Below are 18,149 nucleotides of genomic sequence, written 5' to 3'. Positions count from 1 at the left end.
ATGATAAGTCTGGTTTCGCCAGGACAAATTCCCAATATCGCTCGTGCAGTCTCACCAAAACCTCTCGAAACAAAAATATTTAGAAGAAATGACAAGATTACGCTACAGTGAAAAATACAAACCTCGTCGGATTAGCCTGTGGACGCAAGAGCAGGACTCTGTCAGAAGGAATATCCGATCCATCGTACGTGAGGGTGGGCAAGCATATCTGTAAACAACCAAAAACTCAAACTACAAGCCAGAGATTACGGTTCAAAGACAATTAGGAAGAAACATACTTTATATGTGCCATCGCACTCCACTACTGAAACAACCTCTCGTCGAAGACTTGGAAGTGTATGAACGAAGAGCGAAATAGGAGTCTGAAAACACAACAAAGGAACAAAATCATTGATACACGTGCAAAAAAAAAGTATCTGCGAAAATACAGAATGCCTACAAACACTGCGGTCCTGAAAAAGATGACACAATCAGTTCCTCCTAACCCAGGAAAAAGTAGTCCATGGACAAAATGGGATTCTGGCTAAGTAGACGCCGCATTCTGGAGTAATCAAAAAAGACGGCGACGGATAGTTGTTTGATACTTTCTCTAAGAGGTTCACACTGCATACACTAAACGTTCTGATCTACGAAGAGAACTGCAGTACGATAAGAAGAACTAGCATGCTATTCATTTGGTGCAAATGTATTTCGTGCAAATCAAGCTAAAACTAAATTCAAGAAAATTAAAGTCGCTTTTCATGTCGGAAAGACCTGAGCTAAAATTGCAAACATGGACAGGGCAGCGAATACAAATCTGACTCCTGGTGGCCCTGCTTTAACTAAAAGTAATCAGGTGTTCGAGTGTACGCAGTGGGAATGTACGAGCAATATAACATGCATTGTTATGTGGCGAAAGATTCCCATATATAGCAAAAAGGTGCTGTCGTCGCACATCGCCAAAGCTCAAAACCTGAGAGGTCGACTGCCTGAAGGAATGGAATCTTTGGCAACAATCAGTCGTTTCGTCATGCCGAACTGCCGCACATTGCCGATTGAACTCCAACAAGCCACCCTGTCTAGGCTTCTGCGATATCTCTGCGTGCCTTTTGCTGCACTGCAGGAAACACGCATTAGAGATCAGCCCGTCCTCAACATCGAAAATTACACCATATACTGCGGCGATGCTGATGAGAAGAAAGTAGGTGGCTGCGCGACAGCTGTGAGGAACGATTACAACAACCTGGTAGAGGAATTAGGCTCAACGTCGTCTAGATGCGCCCTTCTACGACTGCGGGATCGCACAGGATGTAAACTCTGGATCGTAAGTGCTCACACACCTACGGAAACCGCTGAAAACAACAGTAGGGACGCCTTCTATGATGAACTCAATGCGTTAATTTCTAAAATAGCAAGCCAGAAGGTGGTCATTGTCGGAATCGACGCAAGTGCGAAGATGGGACACGAACAACAATTCGATGTTCTAGGAAAATGGTATTATCCAGCGGAGCGTATGTCGAACAACGGTTACCGTACGGTCGACGTATGTGAACAGAAGGACCACATCATTGCTTCCACGTTTGAGAGGAGTCATCGTCGTCATCAGCTTACGTGGCAAGCGTCAACCTTTCTGACTCCTGAAGAGCAGGACGAGCGGAAGATGGGAACTCTTAAACATCAGGTGGACTACGTTCAGACGGACGACGAACATTCCTCAGCCGGATATCCGAAAATCCAAAACTGTTTGGAAAGTTGCTTTCGACTCTGAGCACCGTCCAGTTCTTCTCAGAATTAAAATACGGTTTGAAAAGAGGAACCGAGGAGTGCTTCCTCAACCGAAAATCGACATGGGAGGTCTGAAAGACGAAGAATGCAGCGCGAATTCAAGCCAACGTGTCTCTCTTCATGCTAGAGTACGAACCGGCAAGAAGCTTATTGATGCGGATTCCTTCGCAAAGTGCATCCAGAACGCTGCAGAGGAAACCCTCCCGCTTCAAATGGGCAAAAAAAATTTGCTTTGCATCTGCGGAAACAAAGTCCAAGTATAATTCTGTTGTGGATGTCGTTACAGCCGAAGACGAGTAGCTTTATTGAAGTCGAACACAGAAAAGAGAACAGAACAAAACCTGATGATAAAAAAACAACAGGGTGGTCATGCAAGAATGCAACGCATACAACGCGGGTTTACGCGAATAACACGGTGAAATTCCCATCCTACAACAAATTCCTTATCCGTCGCCCGCATCCTGATGCGATTTTAGTGCGGATTCCTTTACAAATAGCATCCACGACGCTCCCTCCCAGCTCAAATGCCGCGGAAGAAGTTTGCTTTTGCATCTGCGGAGACAAGATCCACCTACAATTCTGTATGTGTCGCCCGCAGCAATGGCGATTTCAACCAGGAAATGCGTCTTGGAAGGAGATTGCGTCGTCAACTGCAACAGGACCGCGAAAACGAGTGAACGTCAAGTACAAAGCAGTTTGAAAAGGACGGGAGGACCACAACCCGCAGAAAGCGTATGCTTTATTAAAGCAGTATAGCGACACCATGAAAAGATGTTCTACAGTCCTCAACACTGCCAGTGGAAAGGCTGTAGAGCAACCTTTCCAACTTGGAGGGATCACTTCAAGGTCTTGCTGAATCGGCAGACGTCATCAGCTCCTGAACTCGAGCACGTTGATAGACTGAAATGTGTGGTTAGCCAGGAACCACAGACCGAGTCGGAGGTTCTGGTCTGCATTCAAAGGATGAAGAATAGAAAATCTGGCGGAGACGATGCAATTAGCGCAGAAGTGCTGAAATCTCTTCCTCCCTCTGGAATTCGTGGGCTGACAAAGATCATCCGCTCAATATGGATAGACCAAAGGATACCTGACTCGTGAAAATACACTATCATAATTCAGCTCCACAAAGACTTACCGGTCACGAACCCTGGGAATTATCTGAAATCTCTTTGTTGCGTGTTATGTACAAGGTTTTGGAGCGGATTATACTGGACCGACATATTAAGCATCGCGACAAGCAAGCTGGCTTTCGTTCTGGCCGATCTACGAATAACCAGGTGTTCATCATTACGATAGTGATCGAGATCTGGCCGCGGTATTCGAAGCTAATGCAATTAGCCTTTCTGGACTTTGAAGCCGCTTTCGACTCTCCTCATAGAGGACGTCCTCTAGACGCGCTCTGCACCGATGTAACTCGAGGAAAGCTCGTTCGCTTGCTTGGAGACTGGAGTAAGACAGTGGAAGGACCTTTCCTCTTCAACTTCGCCATCGACGACATCATGCGAAGCGAGGATCAGTGTCGTGCCGACATCGTTTTAGCACCATCATGGTGCCCCTTGACTGATCTGGAGTACAGCGACGATGTTGTTATATTCGCAGGAAGCACTACGAAACTTCAACAATGAAGATCTTCACGCGGAACGTGGCGTGCCGGCGTATGACACGTGAAAGTATCAACATCTGACACCACCATCGAAATTGGCTACAGAAAATCGCCTTCCTTTCTTTGGTCATATATTAAGGGACCACCAAATCGCCTTGTTCAACAAGTTTTGAGGAGTTTGTCAGGTTCAAGCTGAAAGAGGCCACCGGGCCACAAGCTGAAGTCCCCGACTGAAGAGATGAAAGACCTGAGGATACTCGGCGTGGATAGGCAGTTCAGTCGAGACGTAATGTTTGGCAGATTATAGAATAGCGATGAATGGATTGATTTTGTGCAAGCTCTTGCACAAGATCGAGAAGGTTGAACAGAGCCATGTTCAAGAACGGCACACCTCAGCGAAGATGTGGGTAATCGCGTCAGGCGATGACATCAGTCCGTCGATCAAAGACATCACCCCACGAGTCTGGGTTTCAAGTGGGTTATGCCTATACAGGCTCGTAGATTGTGGGGAAGAAGGTGATTCCGTCAATTTCTCATTGTATCAGTGGGAACGGACGCCCCCGGAATTCTGTTTCTTACGACGATTTCTGTTTGAGGAACCCATTCTGTTGAATCTCAACATCAACATTTTAACGTTGAAAATGCTTGCAAATTCGTAGTCCTTTTTTTGTCACTTTGTTTCAACTTTCTTCAACTGCGCCCATTGAAATAAGTAGATAGCAAAATCAGCAGCTCATTGTCCACCCGATGACTTAATTTTCAGCGTAAATTCCAAAATTTTTCGCCAGTCTCTGAAATAATTGTGTTTACTTTACAATCTCAGTCTCTTTTAATTGTGTTAAGTTGGTGCAAAAATAATGCTCGTTTTTCGTTGCCTTAGCTTGACAAATTTTTTTCCGGTAACACTCATCTTTAATGCGAGAAGTCACAATCGGCGTTTTGTAGCGAATTTCGTCGTGGTTATTAGTGCTGAAGTGGTTTTGAAAGAGAATCAGTATTTTGTCAGTAACAAGACTTAGAAGATAATATGTCCGAGCAAGATTTTCACCAAATCTTCTATGAGTTCAAGCCGGGCAGGTTTGCAGCGGTGACAGCTCGGGATATCGACGCTATTTGGAGTGAGGGAAGCACCACCGAATCCACTGTACGACGTTGGTTCCAGAGATTTCGTTGTGGCGACATGAACCTCGAAGATAAAGACGGCCGCCCTTCTGAATAGATGGCCCCCTGCTGAAAGCAATCATCGAAGATGATACACTTAAAACAACACGAAAGGTTGCCCAAGAACTAGGCGTTGATTATTCAATAGTCGACGCCCATTTGGATAAAATTGGAAAGGTGAAAAAGTTGTACAAGTGGGAGCCGCATGAATTGAACCGACTTTGCTAACAACAGAAAGCGTCCTGCTCAATGGATTGATAAAGATGAAGCTCCCAAGGACTTCCCAAAGCCGAAACCCGAGGAAGACCATGCTGACTGTGTGGTGGTGTGCTAAAGGTGTAATCCACTACAGCTTCACGAAACCTGGCGAAACCATCACGGCAGAGTACTGCAAAGAAATGGACGAAATGAGCCGAAAATCCCAACTTCTTCGCCCGGCGTTGGTGAACAGAAAAGGCTCGATTCTCTTATACGACAGTGCCTGGCCACTCATTTCAAAGGTGACGCTACCGAGGTTGAACAAATTAAGCTACGAGACTCTGCTTCACCCACCTACCGCCTCACCCCACGACCTTTCGCAAACCAACTATCACCTTTTCAAGCATCTGGACAGCTATCTAAGAGATAAGATCTTCCAAGACCAAGTTGATGCCGAAAACGATTTCCGAAAGATCATGAAATCTAAAAGCTCAAACTTTTATGCAACGGAAATAAGCAAACTTGTTTCTCGTTGACAAGGATGCGTGGACTGTTGCTTTCTATTTCGATTGATAAAGTTGATTTTGAGGCGAGCTGTAGCATTTCGAAGTGAATTTTCAAAAACGCGCATTACTTTTGCACCAACCTAATACCCTAAGGAAGAACAGCTGCAAAGAACAAGTCCGCCATCTAATCCATAGTAACATTAAAATGCTCCCGCAATTTAAGTCACACCAAGATTTTCATACGACCTATACTTGTGTTTCAAAGTGAAGAATATGTAGAGTACCAGTCTGAACGTCCGGCTAAAGTCGGACTTCAGACTTTCTGCGGTTTTCGCTTCGCTCCCCTTCACTAATCAACGAAAATTAATAGTAGTTTACTTATTCTGTCTCTCTGTAATTCTCTGAAATTAGATTTGCGTTGTTCTAACAACGCTTACTTCCTCTTTTCCTCTTTTTTATTATAAATAAAGGCTGAAGGTTTCATAGTTTTTTTTTCCTAAACGCGTCAGTTCTATACTTGGAGAATATTCAAACTTCAGCTTTAGTCACGCCTTCGTTCCCAACACAATGTAGACACGAAAGTACTACTCGAAGCATGGGTTTTTCTTTTGTTTCTCTCTAACAGTTATCGCAGAATAATGTTTTAACATGAAATGACGTGGACGACATCATCGTACTGATAAAGATAACGTTCTACATCAGATCATGTAAACAGCTGGCTACTATATAAGCAGCAGTTAGCATTCGTGTTTCCACTTTCTGAAGAACGGAGGACTCGTAGAGGTAAGAACGAACGCAGAAAGTGGATACGACTATGAAACGTTCGCAAAGGCCCATTTACCTTTTGCGCACACGAATTTACTCCGCGAATCTTCTACACCATGACACAGGAATTCGACGTTGTGCGGCCCGTCGTACCCATTTTATGGACATCTGGCGCCGGCGCACCAATTCGACGCCGGTGGACCCGCCTTTTCGAATTTCGTGAGTGACTGACTGACTGACTGACTGACACACACACACAAGTGACATTGCCGGACCTCAGGCTTTTTTGGTGTTCGCTTCGCTCGCCTTCACCGATCAATAAGAAATAACAGTAGCGACATTTTTTGTAAAACTAAAATTTCTTCTTCCTATCAACGCTCTCTTCAATTTTTTTCACCCGAAAATTTAAGCACAGATGTAAGATTTTATGGTTTCTCCCTAAGCGCGTCAGTTCTACATTTTGACAACAATCAAACTTGACTTTATATCTATGTTTCTCTCAAACCACCAAAATTTGGGAACTCTGTTCTCAACTGTTAGCAGAGAATGACATGCTAACATGAAATGACATTGAATATCACTATTGTAATGATAAAAATAACGTTCTACGTCAGATTCCGTAAACCATTGGCTACAATGTATTGTATTTGATCGGCCGTTCGCACGTGTGTTTCCTCTTTTTGAAGAAAGGATGTTAGCAGCATCAGGAAAATATGTTTGGAAATAGATACGTGAATGAGTCATAGAAACCCATTCAACCACCTTGGGGCTCCCGCGCACCAATCCAAAAAATCCAATCCAGGGACCCGTCTCTTCCTACTCTATAGCTTTCTGGCACCGGCGCACCATTTCAACCCCGCACCATTTCAACCTTTCCACCCCATTTACAGCTATCTGACTTCGGGGCCGTAGTACCCGTCTCACCCAATTTTACCGCGTTGAGGCCCCAGCGCACCTGGACACCGCACCTCTGGAATTTTCTGACTGAGACACATACATACGCAGATGCACACACGTGACAGAATAAGCCCGTTATTATACAGCATGATAGTTTGCAAATTTGGAAGTATACATTCACATGAAAGTTAATTTACCCTCACTAACATATGAGAGAAACTAACTTGCCTTATCAAAGCCAACATACATGACCACATGACTTTGGACAAAGGTGAAAATGTAGAGTGCTCTACTATCAGGTGCACTTCAGCACCTCAGTGGTGCAGAGTTGTGCATCATTATGGAGTATTTTCGTGACACACAGACAAACACACACACACATACACACACGGACTAAGCATGTTATTATATAGCATGATTTTAATACTCCATAATGATGTCCACGCAGAGGTTAAAAGGTTCAAAAAAACTGAAAAACTCAAAACATGTTATTATTTTTGTTTAGTTGGTATATATGTGGGCGACTAGCGCTTCGAAGAAAAAGTGCGATGACAAACCGACCACATCAAAAGCAATGGAAGAACTGATTGATTTGTCAGAAACGAAGAACAATGCTGACAACTGCATACACATATCTGACAGAAATGGAATGCTTTTGAATCAAATGGTTTGCCTCTGTAGGCCAAAATATATCACAAAGGCAAGATGCAACGTGGGCAGAGAAAATTTTAGAGAAATCTTCTTACAGTACCGTCAGAAATGTTCTTCTTACAATCCAAGATAAAGACGAAAATCTTATGGACAACCTTGAAAAGGAAATTAATGTTTAAGAAATTGCAGACATACGCCTAAGAAGTCGTATTAAATTTGAAAACTTTCCGAACTAAAGACAATACGGTCTACACGCTACGGAATCCCCAAAATTAGGAAAGAATCTGTGGTTTTTGCAACAGCTTAGATCATACACCAGCAGGCTGTCGAACAACTACTGACATCAAATCAAGACGAAATATCATGAAATGAATATGGTTTTTAGCAGAACACAACAATTATCACTGTCAGAGGACTAATTGTCTTAGTTGTGATAGAATGTACGACAATTCTAGTTAAGTAGACAGTCTGAAGACAGTAAAGCAAGATGATGCCGGTGATCGACTGCGCTACCAAAGTGCTTTCAATACCGTGTCAAGAGCAAGAAATAACAGTACTTTTCGGCATGAAAACGGTAATGCGAGCAAAAATGTAATATCTGCAACAATCAGCGGGAATGGTTTCGATTCCAATTTCAGCCATCAATCTCAAAAGACGATTTTTCAGAAACATCGGAAATCAACGTGAAGATCTAACTATTAAAGTTTGTTGTTTCCTATCGCTGACGGATACTACGCTACTGAAATCATGGCTTATTGAATAGAGGATGATTTCTTGTCAATCTCAACGCAATGAAAATATTAAACAATGCCAAGAAAGGAATAATCTGCCGAGGCTTTCTTAATATTAGTCTGCCCTTTCTACTGCTTAATGATGTGACTTCATTAATGGTGTTACACTTCAGATATATATATATATATATACACATATATATGTATACATATACATATATATATATATATATATATATATATATATATATATATATATATATATATGCATGTCGATATTGTCAATTTACTACCGTCAGAGAACACATAAGTAAATTCTTGAGAAGTGAGGCGTGAAAGAAGGTAAGAAAGGGCTGATAGGCTCTTTTATACGCGTTTATCTTCAGTATTACAGTATTTCACCTCATGCAGAGTTCTTGCAGAACGCACAGCTTCCACTCTATTGCTGTACCACAGAATTCTCTCGTTATACACTTTAGCTTGATAAACGGTGGTCTTGCGAAGCCCGCCAGATCATAAGTCGAAGTTATTTATCTTACAGTATCACGCTTAGCTGGTATCTCTTTTAGTGAAACTGCTCCTTTCATCACAAATTTGTCTGAAACTGTGTCATACCTAAGACGTCTTATCTTGCCTGCTGCGCTCTATGCCTTTCTGAAATAGTTTTTTTTTATGAGCTTGAAATATATTCACTCAAATCCACGTCAATTTCACTGGAAATCTTCTTGGAAGCAGGATACTTTCTACCTTCCAGTGTTGATACAAAGGAAGATGTTATCCACGTGTTTTCTTCGGTAAATTCCAATGAAACCGGAGTATTGTTGTTGTGAAGTGTTTCTCCAGTACCTTTCCGCACCTACATTTCAGCTCTAGTAAAAGGCAGTATTTTTGGAAACTTTGCAACTTCTCACTACTGCTTGCACAAAATGCAAGATACAGATGAATCTGTTCTCTAGACAGTTTGTATAAAGCTTATCACTAGCCTCTCTGAAATTAATTTCAAGTTGAAAATTGCAAATGTAACAGATGAAATGATGCTACCGATGAGGAAAACAGTTGAAGATGTACTGTAACAAAAGAAGTTCATATATTGAAAGTATGATTGGGCTCAGCACCGGTTGCCCAATATGTCCGAAACTCAAAATGTATGTGAAGGAAACAGGAAGCTTACTTCGTTGATCCCAGATATTTCAGCGACTCCCAATTTTTTGAACACATGTTTAGACAAATTGGTTCGTCGAAGACCAACAATTCTTTTGGGAGAGGAAGGAGGAAAATGACCTATAATAATAACGGTTAAGAATAACCAAACACTACTCGGGTGTTAAAAACGGTTCGTTAGTGAACCCATTCAAACACAATCTGCTCCCTAATCATCAGTAAGTCACTGTTATAGGGTCAAATCATTGTGGCTTCATATTTACAATTCCACTGTAAATCTATGAGGCACGACTTTGCTCACCGCCTAATATATATTTATGCATCTATTCCTGCACTACTTATTGGTTTTTTTCTGTTTTTGTTTTTCGTGATGATGCTTCCAATCTTCCACTACATCATAAGTCAAACCGCCTACAAACACAAACCATGGGTGAGGGTGGAGGATGGGTGTTTCTCATCCTGACAACCGCCACAAACGAAGCACGAGAAGTGGTAAGAGTGCTACAAGAGGTGTCATCAAGGTTATTGTAACTACTCGTTACTCTGCGTTGCTCCACGCACGTCGCAGCATGTTGCATTGCGACGAAAAGCGTAGCGACCGGATAGGGATCGTGGCAAAGCATGAAAAAAAAAATATGTGAAAAAGTTTGTAGATGCAAAAGTGGAATGTTTCGTTCAGAAAATTGATGCCATCATCAAGGTTTCTGGATGGGTTTAAGAGTATTAGAAATTGTAGTGAAATCAAATATATCTTGCAGCTAAACATCCGCGCCAAGTTTTATATTTAAAAATTACTAGTAATGGCTCGTAACGAATTTTGTCCCACTTTTCGCTCTTCCATTATTAATGGTACATTTTTAAAACTAAACTTTTGCCTCTTCAATTACATCTCACACAAAGATTTACCGACCTCTTTTTGCTCAACATAGCGGCGTAAACGCAAAATCTGTGATTAGTACGCTAGTAGGAGAGAAAATGGAGTTTGAAAGGTAGTGCTGAGCCATGTTTATTTCTAATGCGCAAGGAAACCGATAAGAATCCACAGAAGTAACAGTAAATGTCAAATTTTTGTTAGAGAATTGCAAAAATACATGATCATATGAACAAACATTTGACTTGGAACTACATAATCTTTCCATCAAAAAGCGAGCCATTTTCCTACATTATCGATAAAAAAAAGGGAGGAGGAACAGAAATCTCGTCTACTGTTCATTTCTTTTTTGAAAGGATTTGAGAAATGAACTTCCATCAATAAATTGCAGGAAATCCTCTCTATTAGTCTGCATAGGCCTATTTCTCGCTTCTCCTTGCTTATTTCTTACCTTTCTTCAGTTCTTCGCATAGTGTAGACGGTTCTTATTTAACCTAAATGCACATAAAAAATACGGTAGAGTTTTTTGAACGCCTCTTTGTTTTTTTTTTCTTTTTGGTACTGTGGGACTGTGAATTAGAATGAAAAAAAACATACGAGGAATCTCACCACTTTTCTCTTATTCCTGACTTTTTTTGCACCGCGTTACCCCAGCGCGGACATCAAGGAAAGAAGACTCCGACGCGGACGGGGCAACGGTGGAGAGTAATGAGTAATTACAGCAGTCTTGAAGGCAGCTCAGCACCTTGCACTTGTCTCGCACCTCGTTTATGTCGAGTTCATACACTCTACACACAAAATATTGGACTTAACGACTTTGGAAACAGATCTGCGACAATTAAGATATTAAGATCACTGCACATAAAGTTTGTGTTATTTTCATTTCAAAAGCTAGTTCATACACGGGTAATCGTAACGCTCACAAAGTCACACAGGCGAGCATCTCACGCCATCTGTTTCTTCTGGAGACAGAACTACCGTCCGGCGTAGTTTTTCTTTCAGTTCAAAATGATAGGCTCATGCGCATCACGCCAAACGGAAATGCTAGAGCATTCGTTCTCATCAGCAAAGAACTTTCGCGGACACAAGATACACGAATTCTCCCTTCGGAAGTGCTAGTCGCGATCGAGAGCGTGAAATATAGCGCAGCCCACGAACTTGTTTTTATGTCAAGAGACTTCCCTCGGGCTGATGGCCATTCGCTTCATGTGATTTTAGCATGACGTCCTATCTTCAGAAGGAAAGGATCCCTGACTAGCGGAAGACCCTGCGAACTGTTCTTACCAATGAAACGTGACCTAAAGGACTTTCGAAACTACCGCCTGATATGCTTGCTGACCGTCTTGTACAAGATATTCACCAAGATCATCCTCATGTGCATATCTAGGACCCTAGATAGAGCCCAGCCTCAAGAACAAACTGAATTCCGTCAGGGGTTCAGTTGCATGGACCACCTCCGAACGGGGAATAGTAAGGAATGTCCCGTCGGATTTTACAAGGTGCTTCTTATGCTTCTGCTTCTTACGTGTCCAGTGGATATCCCCGAGAAGGGGCCAACATGCCTCGACGAAGCGGTGCTTTTTCGTTCATAGTGACCGAGACAATTATCTTAATAGACGATCTCTTGGCTATAGAGAGATAGGCAACTACGCAGTTCCAAGGAAGTAAGAAAAAGAAAAGTAAAAAGTGAGGGATATCGAAATTACTAAATCGAATATAACGTAACAGATAAGGATTATGGCAACTACAGAATCAAATATGGGATGAATAATTAAAAATTATGGACAATAATTGAGTAAAAAAATGAGCCTGTATATACCATTTGAAAAAAAATATATAGAAAATACTAAAAGAATATAGGTGTACTGCATACTTACTCTAAACAACATGTTTATTATGCTTCGCATGACTCAATGAATGAATGTTATCTATATGTCATCCTCAGGAATGTAGAAAATATAACACAACTTTACAATTGTTCACAGCATTTCGTGCTCAAATTGCAGATGAGAAGCTAGTCTGTAGAGAACGACAACGGTGAAAGTCTTGATGATAAAATTGACAGAGAGAGAGAGCAATGGTCATGCTAAAGGCATCACCCCACGAATCTGAGGTGGTACGTAGTTCAGGTGGAGTATTCGTTTGCGGCATAGTAGATTATGGGGAGGAGAGTAACTCCGTCCATTTCTTCCTAATTTCCGTAAAAAACGGCCCGGAGATACGGCTTCAGGTGTTCTGGCGCACTTTTTTCTACAAGGAGTTCGACTGGAGCGCGCCAGCCTTATGCGGCGCCGCATCTTCTGGGCCGTTTTTTTAACGGAAATTAGGAAGAAATGGACGGAATCACCCACCTCTCCATAGTCTAAGATCCCGTATACGAATACTCCGCCTAAAATCCGTACCACCTCAGATTCGTGGGGTGACGTCTTTAAGAACAACAACGACCTTCCAATGGCAAATGGTGAACGCTAGATACTACCCCAAGGAATGTAGGAAACAGTACAAAGTCAGCATGCAAAAGCTTGTGGAAGCAATACAATGTCCTGCGACTGACATTACTTTTAATTTTTACTGTTCTGCTTCCGCACCAGTAAAGCTATAACCCCCAAGCCTCATAGGCTCATGTGGCACCACCACAACAGCAGCGACAGGAACTATTGCAGGGATGAAGAAGACAGGTATGAAGTGTCGGAAGATTCGTTTGAATAGAACTTTCGTTTCACATCCGACACTTCAGGTCCTCTATTAGGTGAGTGCCTGACATCTCAGTCTTATGTGGTACCACCGCAGCAGCAGACACATCCCGACCATGTCCACGGATTCTCCCTTCGGAAGTAGGATTCGCTATCAAGAGCATGAAACCTGGCGCGGTACACATGATTTCCTACCTTCAGAAAAAAAGGATCCCAGACCAGTGGAATCGCTCACGAACCGTTCTTATTCATAAGAAAGGTTACCGAGATGACTTTCAAAACTACCTCCCGATATTCTTGCTGAGCGTGTTGTACAAAGTATTCACTGAGATCATCCTCAGGCGCATAACCAAGACGCTGGATGAAACCCAGCCTCAAAAACGAGCTGGATTTCGTCAGAGATTCACCTGTTTGGACTACATCCAGACAGTGTCGAGGGTCATAGAGGTTTGCCGGGTAGACCACGTGCCCCTTGTCTTAACCTTCGTCGACTATGAGAAAGCCGACACGACAGCGCAGAAAAGAAAGCAATACTGTCAGCTGGCCGATCAAGGTGTGGACGTGGAATAAGAAACACAATTTGATTGTTCCCAAACAGTGAAACAGTGGACAGTCCATACATGTACCCTTGAAGTTCTACGAATATGGAGAAATACTTGAAGGAAGAACTAAATAGAATGATGTGAACAGCCTTGGCAGTATCGCACTCGTCAGGGAAGGCACGGACTAACTGACTAACCAAAATCTCCGCGCCTATCTGTTCGACTGGACAGTATTTTCAACGCTCTGTTACGCAGCAGAGACATGTGCAGACACCACGTCCAGGAAGCTACCCACTACCCACACAGTTCTTGAGAGATATCTTCTAAAGTGACGAACCAGCACACATAGCATGAAGTCGGTACCGCAGCTCCGACTTGAAGGCAGCATACCACGAATCTGAGGTGGTGCGGATTTCAGGTGGGGTATTCGTATACGGGATAGTAGATTACGGAGAGGGGTGTGGTTCCGTCCATTCCTTCCTAATTGCCGTAAAAAACAGCCCGGAAGTTGCGGCGATGCACAGGGCTGGCGCGCTCCAATCGAGCTCCTTGTAGAAAATAGCGCGCCAGAATACTCGAAGCCGTATTTTCGCGGCCGTTTTCTACGGCAATTAGGAAGAAATGGACGGAATCACCCTCCTCCCCATAATGTACGACCCCGTATACGAATACTCCACTGGAAATCCGTACCACTCCAGATTCGTGGGGTGATGCCTTTAAGAGGAATGTCCCGTCGTAGCAACCCAGAAGAATGAATATCGAAAGGAAAGCATACATTGGCCGGCCTAAAAGAACTAATACGACTAAAAGAATGCTAGAGTGGACGAGATTCTAAATGCCCTCGTGGGAGGCCGTCAAGGAAATGGGGTGATGTTTCCGCTGCACGGATGGACCGGATGGATCCTTATACGGCTCAAGGATCTCGCCAACGTCACTCACGAACCTTGAGAACATCTTGGATGACTATGGCAAGGAAACGAAACGATTGGAAAAGATGTTGGAGCCTGCATGTTCAGCGAACTCGGGCAATCTAAGTATCCGAGTAAGTAAATATTTTCTCCCTTGGATCCCTCTACGTTGCTCTATCGCAATCTTGAAGGAGTTAAGAACCAGGTCCCAGATGAGAGGTTGAGGACCATGGTATACTATGGTATTCCGCGTTGCGGCTCCAACAAGTTTTTCCGGTTTTTTCTCCTCAGCCATATTTTGCATTTCATGTGATCATTTCATGTAATTCATATTTCAACTTACTATTATATCCTTTTTTCTCTTTTAATTGTCAATCATTAAGTGTATGGAATTTTTTTTTCCACTCTGATAGTAATTTTCAGTTTTTACTTTCATGATAATATACTTCCCATGTGGTTTGACTGGATTTTCCAAGCACGAGTTACTTTGCTTGTGTTTATTCTAAGCTTTCACTTTATTTTTGGGTTGAAAAACGGGACAGGAAGACAAAACCAGCTGCGTTGAAATGCAGTTCTGGTTCTATATATAAGGTGGTAGTTGTTGCCCAGCAAGGCCCACTATATCTGCTGTGACCCAACAAAGAAATTAAGTATAAAGATCAGTAAAAACAAAGCCGACGACTAAATGCAATATCAAAGTTTCTTAAAACACTGCGCGAGAAGTCGCACCTCATGAGTTAAAGCCTTAATACAGCGCAGCTTTCTTGATTGCTAAACACGTCCTTCACCACTGAATGCAAAATATGGTCAGTAACACGGCATGGATACAAAAATAACATAATAAAACATCTGTATGCATGCTGCTAAAAATACCATTTTTATTTTCGCACGTCTCTGATCTGCAGAAACCTCGTTTGTGGGAGAAGAAGTTGATGAAACTACGAAAAATGCTTTTGCAAGTTCTAAAATAGGCATGTCTTATTTATCAAGCATGTTTTCCATACACACATTATTACTGACCTGCACTCGAGCATTATAGAACATTCCCTCTCAAAGAGACTACGAACGTCCTCGCTGCATGAATCCAAGTATACTTGCAAATCACGAATTCCTGGAAAAAGGCCCAAATTAACAAATTTTCTTGGAAAAGGATCCAAATGAATAATTTTTCTGGATATTTCCATCAAAACGCATCACTGAATCTCCACAAGGTTGGGCAAATTGTACAGGTGACTGCGTTGCCGCACGTCATACTGCAGACAGTAAGATTGCCACCGGAGTTCAACGAATAAAAGGATAAAAGAAGCAAAGAATTCCAAATGACCACTCCCATATACTGATTGAATGGCAGTGTGATCACGATAAGCCAGCAACATCGCTAAGATGATAGTACCTCTATGTATTTAGTTGGGAACCCTTGGTTCTCGACAGCTTCCACGATCGCTTCCGGTGAATGGTTGTCTAAGTTGAATCGATGGCTTTGAGGAGGAGAAAGATGAAGCATCTTGCACCCTTGGGATATCTCTTCGAGAAGTGCGAATGTGTGGCCAAACGTGCCGAACCTTTTTCGAAAAGCTGCTTTCTCGCATGGCTGTCCTTAATCTAATGTTCCTTCAATCCTGTTTAAGATTACTTTTGTGAAAAGCTTGTAGATGACGGATAGCAAGCAGATTCAGCGATAATTGACGATATCATCTGGACCTATCTTTTTATGTAACAACACGGTTTTGCTGGTTTTAAATTGTTTAGGAACCTTGCATTCTGGAAGGTAACGAGTGAAGAGCCTTGCCACTGTGTTGATAAGGAGTGGCGGTGGATCCTTATATGCTCAGACTTGATTCTGTTAGGAAAGGCTGCCTAACGATTTCTTACCGACAAGATAGCATGTCGTACTTCGGATGGGGAACCTCTGGAATGACACGTCCGTCTTCCCTCAGATGGTGAGGAGGCAAGTGGACATGGGTGTCGAAGAGATCAGAGTAGAAGTCGTAGATGATTTTCTCCATTCCTCTTATCGATGCAATGGTTGTTCCATTCGGATTCCAAGAGCAGTCACCTTCGTCTTGTGATTGGCGGGGATAACGAATGCGCTGCAGCTTCAGCCAGCATTGTTGCTTTTCTCTCTTGAAGGTCTTCTTTTATCGGTTCTCTTCAAAGTCTTGGTGGTTCGGACGAGAGTTTCTGGTTGCCTGCGGCCCCTGAAGCTCCACGGTGGCGTATTAGCTCAACAGTTTCTGGAAGCAGACGACTCTTTGTGGTCTTACAACTCTCAACCTCTTCGTGCAGTCGTGAATGTTTTCAAGGACGTGGTCATATTCCCCGTCGATGTTGTCATTGCAATATCTTCCCAAGAGCCTTCTAGGGTAGCGAAGAGATCTGAGTTAATGAGTGTTCTCGGACTTCGGTTTTTGAACTTTGCTGTCTTTTCTCTCTTCCGAGTGAAGAAAAATCTCCTTCGCTCCTCTCGTGCTACTTCTTCCTGACGCAAGTCCCGTATCGCAATTCCAGCCATTTCGCTGCGTCTGCAGCTCTTACAATGAACTTTTTGCCGTTCAGAATTGTTAGATGGGAAACACCCATCCATTTCTGAAAATACAGATGTTTTGAAAACCGTTCCACTGAGATGGAGATTACCTGATGTAACTAAAAATTCTGGACATAAAGCTGTTGCCTGTATAGCTGTCAGTTGAAAGTTGAACATGAACTCGTTGAAAAACATCGGGACGAACAGATGCCTATGCGCTCCGAGAATATATAGGACAAATAAAGCATGCAATGTGTGTAATCATGACATGTGTTAAATATATGCATTTTAGTGTTTTTTCTGTAGCGTGTTTTTGTTATAATCCTTATGTGTGTGATGTTTCTCAAATAAAGTCAACGTGGGTCACGTATAACAGTCTTATCACCTTGATACGGCAGCAGTCCCTCCAGATAAGCAGCGTTGCCTCTCCGACTTCGTTTGCAGTGTTGAAGTAAGGAGAATCCCTCTTCAGCTTGTTATCTTAATAGAGTATAGGCTTGCATCAAGTTGTACTCCCACACCTTCGCTGCTCACGCCTATTCCTCAGACGCTTCTAGTTGAGGTCACTAGTAAAGCGAGTCACACATACAGAATTGTACGTAGTTCTTGTTCCCGTAGACGCAAAGGCTAACTCATTCCCCGGTGTTAACGTCGGAAGCGTTTTCTTTGCAGCGTCCTGAATGCATTTAGTGAAAGAATCAGCATCATTGTGAACTTCTTTTTGGCGTTAGAACTGAAAGCGTTTTCTCTGCAGCGTCGTCAACAGATTTATGCAAAGTTTTGGCATCACCCAATTTCTTCCATATTTGTAATCCAATATTAATCGACACCCGATGGCGGAATTTCTTTTTACATTCATCATGTTTCAGATCTTCCAAGTTAAGCTTTGGTTTATGTTGAACTCCGCGATTACTTTCCTGAAGTAGCACCATGGAGCTGAGAAAAACTCTGAGGTGGTCGGAATCGAATGCGACGTTTCAGACAGATCTAGATTTTCGGATGTTCCACAAAAAGATGTTTTTTTCAGAATTTGACCGATGTGAAGCTTAAGAGTCGAAATCTTCAGTTGGCGCTGCTCTTCTGGCGTTAATGGGGTTGTCCCTTGCCACGTTAGCTGATGGCCGGGTCGATGATTCCTTTTAAACGAGGAAATAATGATGAGGTTCATCGACTC

General features: G+C 42.6%; 3 protein-coding genes across 5 annotated transcripts in view; 2 read left to right on the top strand and 1 right to left on the bottom strand.

Annotated features, from left to right (window-relative positions):
- The window catches only part of RB195_024684 (uncharacterized protein), a gene marked incomplete at both ends in the record, with an annotated part of 59,037 nt that overhangs the window by 29,170 nt on the left and 11,718 nt on the right, over positions 1–18,149 (bottom strand). Inside the window, 6 exons of one of the 3 annotated variants that reach the window (XM_064212554.1) lie at positions 123–208; positions 279–362; positions 9,448–9,557; positions 15,325–15,413; positions 15,472–15,525; positions 16,324–16,457. In XM_064212554.1, coding sequence (XP_064068436.1) covers positions 123–208; positions 279–362; positions 9,448–9,557; positions 15,325–15,413; positions 15,472–15,525; positions 16,324–16,457 — 557 coding nt within the window. Of the gene's footprint in view, positions 1–122; positions 209–278; positions 363–753; positions 775–8,946; positions 9,133–9,447; positions 9,558–15,324; positions 15,414–15,471; positions 15,563–16,323; positions 16,458–18,149 lie in introns of those variants that run through there. The other 2 variants (XM_064212552.1, XM_013450052.2) reach the window with 2 other exon arrangements.
- Positions 887–1,747, top strand: RB195_024688 (uncharacterized protein; the record flags this gene model as incomplete). Its single annotated transcript, XM_064212558.1, has 1 exon — positions 887–1,747. One exon carries the CDS (start codon positions 887–889, stop codon positions 1,745–1,747), a length of 861 nt encoding a protein of 286 aa, XP_064068438.1.
- On the top strand, positions 2,946–3,389 carry RB195_024687 (uncharacterized protein; the record flags this gene model as incomplete). Its single annotated transcript, XM_064212557.1, has 1 exon — positions 2,946–3,389. One exon carries the CDS (start codon positions 2,946–2,948, stop codon positions 3,387–3,389), a length of 444 nt encoding a protein of 147 aa, XP_064068437.1.

This window comes from Necator americanus, chromosome X (genome assembly GCF_031761385.1).
Source record: "Necator americanus strain Aroian chromosome X, whole genome shotgun sequence".
Classification (NCBI taxonomy): domain Eukaryota; kingdom Metazoa; phylum Nematoda; class Chromadorea; order Rhabditida; family Ancylostomatidae; genus Necator; species Necator americanus.
This window is presented reverse-complemented; position numbering and strand designations above follow the sequence as displayed.